The 15,043-nt window shown below is 43.7% G+C and overlaps 1 protein-coding gene across 4 annotated transcripts in view; it reads right to left on the bottom strand.

Moving 5' to 3' along the window:
* Positions 1-15,043, bottom strand: part of LOC103139190 (nck-associated protein 5-like) — a 126,856-nt gene that overhangs the window by 53,829 nt on the left and 57,984 nt on the right. For all 4 annotated transcript variants that reach the window (XM_016672305.1, XM_016672302.1, XM_016672303.1 and 1 more), the window contains one exon: positions 4,543-4,606. In XM_016672305.1, the coding sequence (XP_016527791.1) occupies positions 4,543-4,606 (64 nt within the window). The remainder of the gene's footprint in view (positions 1-4,542; positions 4,607-15,043) is intronic.

Genomic DNA, 15,043 nt, shown 5'->3' with positions numbered 1-15,043 from the left:
TTTCCAGCAGGGCGTAATCTTAAATGGTCGGCCCTCTCCCTCCGACCCCCTTCCCCAGACTCGCTGCGTGCCTTTACGAGACTCAGGAAACCCCTACATCCTGCCCCTGATGGACTGGGGTCGCACTTTGGAGTGGCATCAAAAGGCGAGCAGGAGACAGGGAGGTGCCCGGCCCCGCGCCACGCCTGGAGGATTCCAGAGGAAACCTGCAGCGTGGCGAAGCCGTCAATACAGGGCCTGACTGGAAAACTGACAGAGAGGGATTGTTTCAGGAAGAAATCTTCTGTTTTCCCACATCATGAACAATATGTCTTGTGTGGCCGGATTTGTGGGGAGCCTAAACAAACTATTTGAAATATTTAAGGGATTTCTACAATGTTGGTTCCTGTATCACTTTACCATGAGCTTATGGACCCTGGGCATAAAGCTGTGCTTTAAACTCAATACTGACTTATCTATGCTAAGCACTCTGAGTATGAAGTATGAAATGTTCCCAAGTTGGTCTGTTGACAAAGTTAGCTAACAAGCACTTCCTGTTGGTCTAGCCAAAGACATCTGTGTACGTTAGCCCAAAGGTTAAAATGGCAGAAAGAAGATATTAATGATTTATTAGCACAGACAATACCGCCACTAGCTAACTGTTAGCCACTAATATCTGTAATGTTAGCATCTGTTCTATTAACACTCAAACTGTAAATTAGTACATTAACTTCTTAGCTTTCTAACAAGCCAGGAAGCTAATGGGTTCAAAAAATACGTCAACTGGTCACAACTGAGCTGGACTGCTAAGCTAAGTGAACATCTAGCTATTAGCAATCCAAGCTAATGCCAAATCTTTTCCATTTTATTTATACAAGCAATAAATAAATGTTCTCCCTAACAATTGATGTATAGCAGTCGTCCTCCAGGATTTCACAATTGTTTTTGTGATATGTTTTGTGATTATTACTTGTGCGATATCAGCGGTGTAGTAGAAGTAAGAAATACTGCCACCTGTGGGTAGGAGTTAGCATTCACTTCAACCCAATGTTTTTGACTATATTTGAGGACAATATGCAAGGAACTGAAAATTATGAATGACAGTGAAAAAATGTGGGAATCTGTTCATTTAGTACTAATGTAGTTGAGAAAAACTGAGACTGAGTGTCTGTCTTAAAATTTGTCTCTGCTCCTAGTCTTTCTTTTCAAACCTGGGAAGTCCATATTGGACATTCAGGTTGAGGTTGGTTTGGAACTTCCCTAATTTCAAATACTGACGGTCTTTCTGTTTGTTCAACTTGGAACTTGGAAATGTTTGTCCTGAGAGTAAAATGGAAATGCGTAACATCTTAAAATTAAAAAAACAATAAGCTGTAGTAGTTTCTCGACCAGATTCCCTGGTGAAACCTTTGAAATATTTTTAATATTTCATCTTGCTCTAGTGCAGTGGTTCCCAAACTTTTTCTCCTGGGCCCCCCCAGCAGTTTCCAAACATTTTCTGCGCTCATGTTGCGCTTAAAGGCGGCTCGAAAAAACAGGTTACGACATGTTAACAACGGATTAAACAGCTTTAACTGCTGATAAAAGTGACAGAGGACACAGATATAGGAAATGTAGCTCCTACTGTATCAAATTGACATAGGAATAACAGAGAGTTGGCCATTCTAAGGTAAAAATCCAGCGCATACAGCGTTCATGTTTTGTTTTTTTGTTTTTTTTTAATCCCGCGCCCTACCCTGCAATGGCACGGCGCACCCCTAGGGGGCATGCCCCACAGTTTGGGAACCTCTGCTCTAGTGAATCCAACACTGTTGACCATTTAGAACTGTATCTATTGTATTAATGCTAGCTTAAACAGTTCAACTGAGCTATACGTCCTGTAGAATAAACATCAGGAGATCCAGTAGAAGCACACATTCACTTGGTAAATCTGTCATTTACACCGCTAAGCTTCAGGCCTACTGCACTGAGCTGTGAAGACATCTCTGTGACAGGTTTTTAGCTCAAACGGAGGAGAACTGCTCAGTCTGATCACACAGGGTTTAATGGACATGAATAGATGGGGGCTGGGGCAGAAGTTGGGCACAGAGTGGGGGTCTTCCTCTGGTTAGCAGCTCCCACTTCACACCAGCAGCACTTCGGCAATTATCTCCTCCAGGCAGCGCTGAAACTCTGAAACCTCCCAGGAATGGCAGAGAGACAGCGAAGGGGAATCCAACGGGGATAATCCTAATTTCAAATGGAGCTTAGCGATATTCCCCTCCATCCTCGCCCCCTTCTGTCTGGCACAGATAACTCAACCTGAGCAGGCGTCCATTCCCGCGATTAGCATGTCACCCAGTCCACTTCAGAGGAGTGTTTTCTCGGGATCAGAGGGCGCCGACACTCACAGGTGTCACCCTTAGCTTCAGCAAATTAAACAGGAACAAGACAGGAATAAAACCTCAGAATGTCTCATCATAACAATATCTGGAAGCATCAATCCAGAATGTAGACACGTTGTAGTGCTGGAGAGCAAAAAACTGCTGGCTGATGATAACTGCCATTGGTTTTAGCTGTTAAAATTTCAACATAAATCTTAAAAGTATTTATGATATATAAAAGAAAAAGCGACACCGTTCTTTGCTGCAATTAGCAGCAAAGAATGGTATCGCTTTTTCTTTATCTACAAGTAGATAAAGTCAATAAAAAGTTACGAAAAAAGTAGCGAGAGAGAGCGAAGTAGTTCAGTTATGCTAGCTTGACTATGAAAACCTCAATATATAGATGTGCTGTAGAATTAGGTGTGTTTCAATTCAGTTACAAAATAAAAACAAGGTGACCAAGTCAGACAAATCATCAGTAGAGCAGACTTTTAAATTAGCTAATCAACCACAACTGTGTTCAGACCAACACTTAATGATAATGGCAAAATAAACATCACGCCTAAAATATTAACACTGAAATGGAATGAATATTCTGTTCTTTATGTGGGAAATGTTAGCCTGTTTTTTGGTGTTTTGCTATGGCAACAGGTCTGTGTATAGAATAGCTGAAACAGAGAGCGAGAAAAAAGAAGAATATGAGTCGTTCAGAGTTATTCTTTAGTGTTTTTCTGCGTTATTTTTCCCTTTGCTGTGGCACACTGCACTGAATTAATAACAACTACATCTCCAGGTTTCATTTAGTTAACGGTTCTTAAAGAATAGTCTTTTTGCCCCCCAGCGTTGTGTGGATGCTCAAAATTCCCGAATGTAAACAATAACATGTAGCATATGGATGATTTGTGCCGGGGATACAGTGTGAGGTTATTTGTGCAGCTCCCAACTCTGAGAATTAACGGTAGAAACGATCTCCCCAGCGGCCGAAACCTCTCCGCTGCTGACCTCGTCCACAGCGGGACGAGGCGGGAAGAGAAAACCAGCAGATTCAGCTCCAGGCATCAGGGAGAATTCCAACACCAAGCCTGAACATCCTGAGAGTTCATCATCCCTCCCTGGTGTGTGTGTGCGTGCGTGCGTGCGTGCGTGTGTGTGTGTGTATATGTGTGCTGGTCCTGCAGGCCTGTTGCCATAAAGAGAACGAGAGGCGTCACCGGGGTGAAGCCAAACAGCTGAGCCTGCGGTGGGAGCATCAGCTGAGCGCAGCTCCATCACATGGTGCGACTTTCTGACCTGCCTCAGAGAAAAACTGGCTGCTCAGACCAGGAGGAAGAGGAAGAGGAAGATGAGCTCCTACAGCTCCATCTGCTCAACTCCAACTGATCATGACTTAAACCCTGATGAACCTCTAACAGCCAACAAGCATTTTGATCAGATATTTGGACAACAACACCAATAATATGACTGAAACTGAATGTTAGTTTTGATCTGTATGAAGCAGATATAGTGAGTCCTCCATCATTCACTCAACATGAGAATGAATGGTTTTAATGTTTGTGTTTGAACCAATAAAAGAGCTTCTGGTGTGTTTCTCCTGGATATTATAAAGTCTTCTTGACTGATTTATATTTTTAAATTGTTCAGTTTTCCTCAAACTATCAGTAAGGTTTAAGATGGAGATAAGATAAACTATTCCAATGTTCGCCTCCTTTTTCAGCTGTTTTCTTCTCATCTACTTTGTGCAATTCATCAGTCATTCAGGTAGTGAAACAGTCCCACAGCACGATGCTGCTGTCAGCACAAACGCCTGAAAGAAACGTGGTAGTTATGGCCAAACCGCTCAGATTTGAAACTGGTCCGTTCACCAAAACTGGTGGAATAATTACAGCAGGCTGGGATTGGCCTACGCAAAGTCTGAACATTGGTTTTATGGAAAATGTGATAAATACAATTAATAGAAAGGTTATTGCCAGAAAACCAAGCAGTTTCAATAAAACACAAAGATTGGTCACATGTCCAATCAGAAGTTTCTGATGTGTCGCTGAGGTGAAACTTGTTGTTAAACTCATATATATATATTGGAGCAAACATAATTTTAACTATGTGTGATTTAGAAAAGATCCACAGCAAATGTTGACAATTACTCTGTGGTTTAAATACCCAAAGCGTTTATGTCAGTGTGAATGAGGAGGAAGTACTTTACCATTGTTCCTTCACTCTTGCTCCGTGCCACTTCCCTCTGCAGGCGAGCCACGGCCAGCTTTTCCCTAAACAAAAACAAGAGAACCGGATCATTTCTGCAACACACAGCTGCTTACACACACATCTACTAATCTATGTCTCCTCAAAAGTCGCACAAATCAAATCATGTTGCTCAGTTCGTCTTGATTTGCCACATTGCTTTTCACGTTCCTTCCACCAAACAGCTGAAACAGCAGCATCCTGGGGATAAACCCGCCCACACACACACACACACATGCACACGGATACACACACACATAAACACACATAACAGAGACGAATCGGTCCCACTCGCTACACAGAACAGAGCTTCCAGTTCTGTCCAGACAGAAATAGCCCAAGAGGAAACAAAAAGCAGGGCATCCTCCACCAGACTTTACACACAAATACACACACTGCTACGCGTGAAGCAGGCGGGACAAAGACGTCGGCTGTGTTCACACTCAATCCTTTTCTCACGTGAGGGCATTCCAGACTTTAATGGGATAAATCTTGGCAAACTAGCAGGGATAATAAAGAACCATGTTTTAAAGTCGGCCCTCTAGAAAAGTCAGGGATCACCGGAGAGAAGCGGCGCTCCGAGATCAGCTCGTCATTCTGCTGACAAGAAAACGAAGAGGGTATGGATCTGAAGAGAACCAATTCCCTGTTTCATTCCTTAAAGGACGTCCTTTATGACAAAAAAAGCATCAGAGCAAAGAGGAAACGTTTGGACCTCATCTGGTTTGCACCTGAAAGCGTTGAGTCACAAAGCAAGGCGTAGAAAAGACGCCTCCATGTTTTCACTCAGCTTTGGTTATGAGAAGAGAGTTGAGTCAGCATATTTTAACAACTTACAAATAATATTAATATGAGGTAAAAGAAAAAGTGTGTTTTTATTTTAGGGTGAATTTAAAACATATGGGATTTGATTCTATTGGATCTGAATTGTCTTCTATCTGAATTTGGACAAGATGTTTTTTCAATGTATATATTTCTGAGCTAAATAAGAAGACCGGCTCTCGGATCATAAGTGACCATGAAAATGCACATAGTTTTGAAACCCAAGCATAAAGTCATTTGAAAATGGGATTAAATCTCATCTGGAACAGACAAATTTGGCACGACTCTTAGAAAACATCAAACATGTTTATTTAAAACAGTTTTTGTAAATGTAGACTCAAGTAGCATTCATGTTCTTGGTAATACGGAGGACGCAAACGTCAAATAGTTAAAATCAGCAAAACCTCCAAAATCCCTTATAACTGTTTCAAAGACCAAATATACCGTTATATACTTTAATATGCATGGTGGAAACAATTTTAGTTCCATCACTGAAGCATAACTTTTCCATTTCTCTGCCTTTGGGGGTTCAGCCAATCAGCACCAAGGAAAATAAACGGCCTTCCTAGATTGGCTGCTTTGCAAATAGCTTGTCAAGTAGGATGTATGTGTTTCAGCTTCCCAAGCTGCATTTCCTTAGGAATATTTTAGATATGCTGCAGGAAAAAAAGCAGCCAGTACAGAGGTTTACTTTAATAATTAAGAGTCACATTCCGCAGAAAAATCCACACATACTGAACTCACTGTACCAAACGAACAATCCGTCCAGCAGACAGACACAAGTAATCACACTCACCTGCACATTTTTCACATTTTTTTAACCAGACCAGACACCCAGAAACCATCACCAACACCCCAGCCCCAAATAGCTCATGACTAACGTCTTGGCCTCCTTTAATAACAAGACATCATTGTTTAGGAGCAGCCTACCTGTCGGGAACCCCCCCCCTAACCCCCAGACGTTTGGTTGATGGATGAGTCAACTGTCTGGACAGGAAAAACGTGCAGCAGATTCCCAGTACTCCCGGATTGGAGGTAAATCTGACTGCGGAGCCCAACGGATTGTGTAAAAACACGTAGTGGCAGTGGAGGGTGGGAGGGGGGAGAAGTGGAGCTAATTGGGTGTGTGAAAGTGTTGCATACTTAAAACCATTTCTAAACGTGAACACACCTGATTGACTCATCCGCTCATGCTCCAGTTCCACAGTTGTCCCATACCCTACGCATCATTACACCACCTTAAAAAGGAGAAGAAAAACACGGCATATCTGGAAGTTCTCACAGCAGATAGTGCTTTGTTCGAGCCGGACCGCCTGGCATTCCTCCAGTCTGTGTTATGGCTGAGCGTCGGCCCTCTAAGGGGTTAAATTTCAGCCCACTTATGAGCAGGCATGTTTCAGAAGCAGCAGAGCGAGAGCCAGCTACACCGCCGAGAAAATCATCGACAAATATAGAGCAGTTTGACATTCTGCGTTAAACATAATTATAGTAATTGGCACCAGCAGTAGTCAAAACAGAACCCTGGTGGAAAATGCTTAACTGGTGACATCCAGCTCGCCAGAGGGGAGCGATATTCCGGCAAATAATCCTCTGTTGTCTACAAATCTACTCTGAATATGTCATGTAAACTTCAATCCCCCATTTTGGCCAATTACTCACTTTGTGAATTTCTACCAGCTGTGTAAACCAGCCCCAAAAATAGCCAGACGGAGCAACGCAAAGGCTGTTACGTGGAGGGGTTTATCTCGAGTCATCTCCATCGTCGAAGGCTGAACTTTGGTATGTTATTGTTAGGGGTTGGTCCGAGACATTGTAAACACTACATACTTGTTTGAATGTCACCTAAAATGGTTGGAACATATGGACGAAATAACTAAATGAGTCGTTATGAGGGATAATTTTGCTTTACTACAACTTTGGTCTTATTTGTTTTGGTGTAGATTTTGATTCAAAGGGTTAAACTAAAAACATGTACATTATACTGTTTATCTTAAAGTTGAACGCCAAGGAAATGTGAGCTTTACTTGAACCCACAGTGGGTTATGTGATCATGTTTTCAACCAGCAGACAGATCCAGACCTCCAACAGTTCCCAGAGATCTGGAGTCACCTGACGTCAGGGAGGAATCACCTGATGCTGCCAGATGTGGAGAAAGCTTCTGTTGTGGCATGAGAAACAGGGCAAGTAAACCAGAAGGAGGGATGTGTTCTGGAGCCAAACTGGACACCAGCTTGTTTTAGGACCAGGGAAACGTGAACATCAGGGTCAGATGTTCTGGACACCAGAGTCTACACCCTTATATTGAGGTTAAATGTAGGAATAACAGAACATTAAATATTAAAAGTTTGGGATTCAACATTTAGAAGTTTAACAGTTTACCCAACTACCAGGGGAGGGAGAAAGGACAGAAGGAAGGATGGATGGATTAATGAATAGATGGATGGATGGACAGATGGTTGGTTGGTTCAATGAATGGATGGATGGATGTGCCCTGGTATCAGCGGTTGAGACAATATAGATGTTGTGATTCTCTGTGTTTTTGTCCCAACAGAAAATGAGCCCAGCACCATGAAGCAACCAATAAGTCATCCAAGACTTCCACCAGTTAAAATGCATCCTGGTCACCTTGTGAATACAATGTCCACTGTTCAACGACATCCCTCTCTTCCTGAATCAAACCATGACCCTAGCCAACATGACTCTGACCTCGCAACATTCGCAGCACCTCCACCTGCCTCTTCTCCAGATTCTGATCCTGATGCTGTTTGCCTTTGCTACATGCAGACACGACCTGTCAGGGTTAGGGGGGGACGATCAGTCACGGTGGGAGGCGTTTGCCAACCTGAGCCGACACGTTGGACCCGTGTTCTTCTGGAATTGCATTGTGGGAGGCAGATGTTTAGGGGGGCTTTAATCCAAACATTATTTGCTGCTAAGCACATAATGAGAGAGGAGAAAAGTGCTGGATCTGATGCTTTTTCTGATTCTGCTCAACACCATCTAATTATAAGCTCCATTCTGCTCTGTTAACAGATGAAACTCCACAGTTTGCCTCTAACCCTGCAGGAGTTGCTGAGGTTGAGTGTGAGTGTCTGCAGAAGTCCTGATGCGGCGCCATCCCCACAGTCAGAGAGGCCAGGCAGATCAGAGGTTACGATTTAGGCTTGGACAAGTCATCCCCGTCCCTAATCCTCCTGCAGCCATGTTATGTAACCGCTGTGCTCAGATCCAAACCCACAACCCAGAACACAGCGTGGGACAAAAGGTCCAGCAAGGCATTTGATGTGTTAGGACATCCAACCCAGCCTGACAGGAAAGTAGAGTTAAAACACTCAGGATGCAAAGAACAGCTTTAGCCCTCAGTGTGAAGACTTTCATCTACTTTACGCATATTAAGGTTGGGCCTTCACACATCTGTGACCATTCAGTCAGGCCCAGTGCATCAGGCAGTTCCAATTAATCACGAAGAGAACCATAGAAGGTGCCGAGCAGCGGCCTGACCCGAGCACACAGCTGGTTCCTGACCTCCTGCCTCCTGCAGCGGGCTCCGTCTGCAGTGCAGGGCCAGCGGCAAGACAGAAGCCACATGTCAGCACCTCCAGCCCACACCCACCCACATACACAGACCGAGCCAGGACCAGGCAGAGAGAGCCTTGCCTCACCGCGGCAGAGCATCAATTATTGACAAGCTGAAATGTGATGAGGTTCTGCTGTGAGCAAACAAAGAAACTCTGTCTTCTCAGGACGCCATGTGCCAAAATAATGCTTTACTCCGTGAAAATAAACACTTATAATTACCGTCATGTTGTTAACGCATGCTTAAAAGAACAAGCAGTTTCTGGGCCAGATCCTGCTTTGATTCGGATGCTTGCACGCCTTGTGAACAGCAGCAACAAGGGCCGACTTAACACAACTTGATACCAGGAGGTATGTTTGGACTTGCTGCAGAATGCGGTAGTGCAAGCTGACATCACAATCAGAGTCGTTTTCCTCCAAAGCCAACAAGATGTTGAGTGCCTGGAGTTTGATAACGTCAGGGTTCCTTGTGAGTATATGCCTGGGCACCTTGGCTGTTGTCTTTTCACAAGATTTGGTCGCAGATTCTAAAAGATTGATGGTTGCGAGACGAAAGTGCCCCGTTTAGTAGGTCAAACACTAATTCAGCACAAATATCTGAAGCAGCAGAAATCCCTCATGAGGAACCCTCTGAGACTCAGAGGAATGCTTGCGCAGAGCGAGGATTACCCCTTGCCTTTCTGTTTGAGTGTTTTCTCTTTCTCCGAATGGGACCTGACCTCGATTGTCTCCATGCCTCAGATGCATTCCTGTCCAGGAGGAGCAGATGTGCTTTAAACATGGCCTCTACACCTCACGCTGCCACGCCCTCCTCCGGCCGATCCGTCTCAGACAGTTCGCCTACCAGCACATCTTAGCGAGAGGCCTGATCGCACCAGGGGCACATGGATGAACGCACATGTGCAAACACGGTGGCAAAAGACCTGCAAATACTTGCAGGCACACAACTGTAAATCTTTCATGTCCGAGTCATTAAAGAGAGATGACTGTGAGCATTCAAGCTGCACAGATATGAAAGTAAAGGGAGGAAGCCACCAGCCTCAGCCCTCAAAGCCACGCACTCACATTCCTACAGGTTTTGTTTGTCTAAGTCGTCAGCTTGTGTCCCACAATGACACATAATTGAGCTTAAGTGACTATCTTGTTGGATAACCATTACCATGTGATTTAGACGCTTACCTGCACTTTCAAGAGGGGCAATAAAAGTAAAAACAAACATGACAACTTGTGTTGAGGTAGACACTCCCGTCGCTTCAGATTTGTACAGAAAGGCAGCTGCACGCCTCAAGGAGAAGCTCCTCACGAGATGTGACGCCAAGTCGTGTCTGAAGGCAGGAATGTTTGAAGAGGAGCCAAGATGCCACACTAAGGGCGAGCTGGTGGGAATGTCTCACTTCAGCACCTTTCACGGTGTTGTACTTTCTGTAGAAGAGACCTAGATAAAGAATTTGAGTACTTCCATCTGAGTAAAAGAGTTTTAGATGCTCTTACATAATCTGACTTTTCAAAGTAATCCCCTTCTTAAGTTTAACGTCTGAACTTAAGGGCAGCGCTTGAACCTAATTAGTTAACAATATCTCTGATTCAGACCTAGCGCTTATTTCATTATTGAACTGTTTTCAAAATGAGCACCAGCACACAGGTCATAAGAAGTGAATTAGGTTAATGGCGCCATAATGACCTGTGGGAAACACTTATTAATGTGCGTTTCTTGTGGGGAGTGGAGCCAGTGATGTCTCGGAGCCAACGCCTAATCAGTGTTCAACCACTTCAAAGAGGTTCGAGCGCCAGACCAGAGCTGATTCTGTAAAAACGAAAGATGGTTCTGGTTGTGGTTTCTCACAAACAGACAAACACCTTGATGATTTGTCACCTTGCATTTCTACATTTCTGATCAGAAATGAAGAAATGCCAGTTTGTAAGTGACTGCTGATAATCTGGTGTTTATCAGCAGTCACTGATAAACACCTCAATATAAGGTTGTAAAAATCCCTTCTTATTTTCACGTGCACATCATTTAAGGTGTTCAAACCCTCTCTGTTGGCTCATTCAGCAGTAAGTCAAGTCATGCATTTGTCATATGATTTAATCTGATTTGTGATGCCTATAAAAGAAAATGTCATCAGTGACATCCCAAAAAGCACCATAGCATCATACCGTGTCATTCTGGTATGGTACAACACAGAGTGAATTGATTATAATATCTGTCAAAGACTTTTTGCCAGTTGCCCCTAGCAGCAGGCATTTACAAAAGTTAAGACTCATCCACACAAGTGTTTAAAAATGTCCCCCAGAATGCTTCATTTATAGCTGATTTAGGTTGGACACACCAAAGAGAAAGTGTGCCGACCTTGATGGGTCGCCCAGTAAGTAGGTGTTCTACTGTGCAACATCTTTATTGCTTATAACTCTTCATAAAGTTCTTGGACGTCTGGAAAAGTCCAGATTGGTCTCAGAATTGACCCAAACTGACCAATAACAGCCACTACCACAAGCACTTCCACAACGTCCAACATTCAAATACCAGCAAGTCTTTACCAGTGAGACACATCCCAACATCCTCTGCCTCAAACAAAACAAAGAGTCCAAATCATTAAAGAAAATGCTAAACCAGACACTTCTAGATCTGACTCCACGGTTTCTGTAGCAATGAGGTGACCGGGGCACAGGGACACATTCACTGCCGTAACAGAGAGCTGGAAGGATCTGCTGACTAATGCAGGATGTGCAGTAGCTACAATATTTCACAAAAGCCAAAAGCGTAACCATTTGCAGAGGCGGACAAATGACCGCTTCACACACAATACAGACAAAGGTACAGTAAACAGAAGCAGTTGGCCCAAAGCTCTTTAGCATTTATTGTTAGCCATCTCTGGATGTTTGTCTGGCTGGTTCACAAAGGTCAGCTTCAGTAGCATCACTTGATTTAGATGTACCATAAAAGGGCTTCTGCTTTCCCTTTGATAAAAGATGTCAACATTCCTGCAGGCAACTAGGTGTTGATGGAGAGATAAAGAACAAGGAATCCTCTCTGCCGTGTTATTTCAGTTGCCGTAGAGTCCTAGCCACTCCGGCATGCTGGGTAATCTAGCAGTTAAAAGTCAGTACTCTCGCTGTAATTCACTCTGTCACCAGAAGACCTTAAAGACAACATGAGAGGTGTTTGGAAAAGAGTTTTACAGCACAGAAGTTGAGCTTCTCCAGCACCCCTCTCTCCATTTCCTCTCCAGCTGCGCCAACACCTCCAGCCACTGGATGCGGCCCTACGGGCTTCTCCAACTATTATCCGATGATTTACGGCGGAGATAGCGGAGAGGTGAGGTTTGTTGACATTCCTGGACCCGCACGAAGCTAGAATGCAACACCGACTCCTTTTCCAAGCTCGTAAACGGCTTGCTCCGCTGACAGCCTCACAGCAGCAGGAGAGGTAATCCAAAACAAGAGGGAACGCTAAAAAACTTGCATGCTAGAGTGAAAGTGTGTCAACGGGAAGCCTGTGTGTACTAAAACAAGGGCAGCAGCATATTATCTTGTAAACTGCTGGCATGCGAGTATATGACCTAAAAAACAAATCCAGTTTGGGGATTATATTTTTTTTTTCCAAGAGTTGGAACGCCATGGGACACATCAACAAAAGCTCTTAGAACAAGAAAAAGAGAAGTTGGAAATCTGCAAGCCGAGATGCTCTATTGTGAAACAAACCGTATTTTAGTCTGATTCTGACAGGAAAGCAGGTCGTTTAAATGCAGAAATGAGTCCAAGAGCACCTTATGCAAACACTGGGGTAGTTTGGAAACCACAAGAACGCTCTAATGACGCCGTGACTCAACATTCAGCCAGGGTGCCTGGGCAATGCTTTGTCTCCCGGCTAAACAGTCAGTGCATGCAATAAGCCATTGATAACTAGCAAATAAAAGCCTTTTATTGGTTATAAACTGTGTTGCACCATTAAACTTTACATCTTTGCTGAGTGATTTTACACTAAATTCAGCTAACGGGAGACAAAGAGAGCAGTCATAAGGTAGTGCCTTTTACTTTCCTTCTGCTTTTCCCAACTTGTGAGCGTTCAGGGAGACACAAAGCGCAACGTTTCATCCGGATGATCGTTTCTTCTGTCTGTTTGCGTGATAATAAAAATGTAGTCTGGCTTTTTTGTTTTTATCAAGCTTTTGTCTTCAGACGCTGCATTTGCAGAAAGAGAGAGCTCAGCAGAACTGGGCTGCCTTCAGAGATCCCACAAGCAGTTAGTCTGGGAGAGATAAATGCCGAGCAGGGGAGAGGGAGGAATGCATTCAAAGCACCCTTAATTGAGCTGGATGGCCTGCAGTCACACAAGCAGTGTCTCAACAAGGCTAGGTTGGGCTGGTGAGATCCTGAGATTTGCTTCACACGTACACATCATTAAACTAGCTTACAGCTCCCCAGCGCCAGTGAACACAGCAGAGACAGTAGGAATTATATGGGAAAGTTGTCTGGAAGGAGTGTCCTCCCCTTCTCAGTCAGAGCTGGAGTCCTCTGGCTGTCAATGGACGGGAAATGCTCCCATGCCGGGGCCGACTGGGCCAGTCATTGAACGAGGGAACATTCCTTAATAATTCTGTTTGACCTGGACCCAATACGCCAGCTGAGGGCCACCAAATATGGAGCGCCACATACTGGGAGAGGGCCAGAGGGAGGAGGAGGGAAAGTTGGGAAAGTCGGATGTGAAGGAGTGAGAGGCGATGTGATGGACAGGAGTTAGAGGGGTGGAAGTAAATACAATAGAATGCATGATGGGTTGGGATTGCCTTAATCTGGGTTCTTTTCAAGGCTGATGACAATCACCTCCTGAGTGCTGTCGGTGGGCGCTCCAGGCCCAGTCTGAAACTTTTCACATCTATATCTTTACAAAAAAAGTGGTGTGGTCTTGCTGAACCATAAAATACCAAGGTTATAAATGGCTACCAGTATAAGTAAATTCACTTTTTTTCCCTTTTTTATGACCACTTTTTACACTTTGTGTAACAGTTCTTGGGGGTACATAATTGGTTCATGGAGATTTTCCTCTACTGGTGGTGTACAACTTCAAATAAGGTCTTGACCCAAATTTTGGGAGTCATTACTGTTACACACACGCTGCAGTTTATGTCATATGACATCAGCACAGCGGTGGGAAATGTTTCTGTGGACAAACAGCTACACGTCTGCGTAGTCGGGATGGAGAGAATTACAGTTTTAATTCTATAAAATCAAATCCCTCCACTTGGCAATCCTCTTATCCAGTAATCCCCAGGTAGGTTTCAGAGAGCTGCAGGCTCAAACTGCCCATCCTTCCAACACATCTGCCCTGGTGGCAGGGTGATATCGACTGCCTGCTGCTCTGCTCCAAATAAAGGCTTTAAATGGTCCACCAATGCCAAACTCAAGCCCAGGCTGCCTAGAGTACTAGAGAGTGAAGTGGCTGTATATAGGGAATGAATTATTGAGTTTGAATGATAATTTGCATTAAATATGTTTAATAGGCTGCAGATTATTTGAAACCTGAGGTCAGAATCTAGAGAAAATATGAAACATAACAAAATAATATAAATATCTGATATAATTGTGGTCATTCTTTCATGGCTGGTACAACTAGCAATGATACAATAAAGCTCCAACTTGCTTGTTGCTTACTATTTACAGTTGGTGTTGGTTACAATTATTAATATCTGAAGCTACTTTAATAGCTATAAGTGTTATTTCTGGCAAAAGCAGATGGCTACAATTAGCACTAGGTGATTGCAACTATTTACAAAGTGTCCTGTTAAGTTGCTATGACAACGCTGTTCATGTCAGCAATTTGATAGTGGCTTTATGTGCATGTTATCCTCTAAACTTGAGAAAAATGAAGCTGATTTGGAGGAACTTTAATTGTTGTCACGTCTCTGAAGCTTGTGTTGCTTTCAATGTGCTTAGAGTGTAAATGTTGACATAAATGGAGAGCAGTTCACCATGTTCTCCTGGATCATGACCGAGGATGGTACTTTAGCACGATGATGGCATCCGTTTAATTTTTTAATCTGTTTTAATCAATAAAGGATCAGCCA

This window comes from Poecilia formosa, unplaced genomic scaffold, assembly GCF_000485575.1.
Source record: "Poecilia formosa unplaced genomic scaffold, Poecilia_formosa-5.1.2 Scaffold58, whole genome shotgun sequence".
Lineage (NCBI taxonomy): Eukaryota > Metazoa > Chordata > Actinopteri > Cyprinodontiformes > Poeciliidae > Poecilia > Poecilia formosa.
The sequence above is the reverse complement of the archived record's forward strand: the minus strand, read 5'-3'. Positions and strand labels throughout refer to the sequence as shown.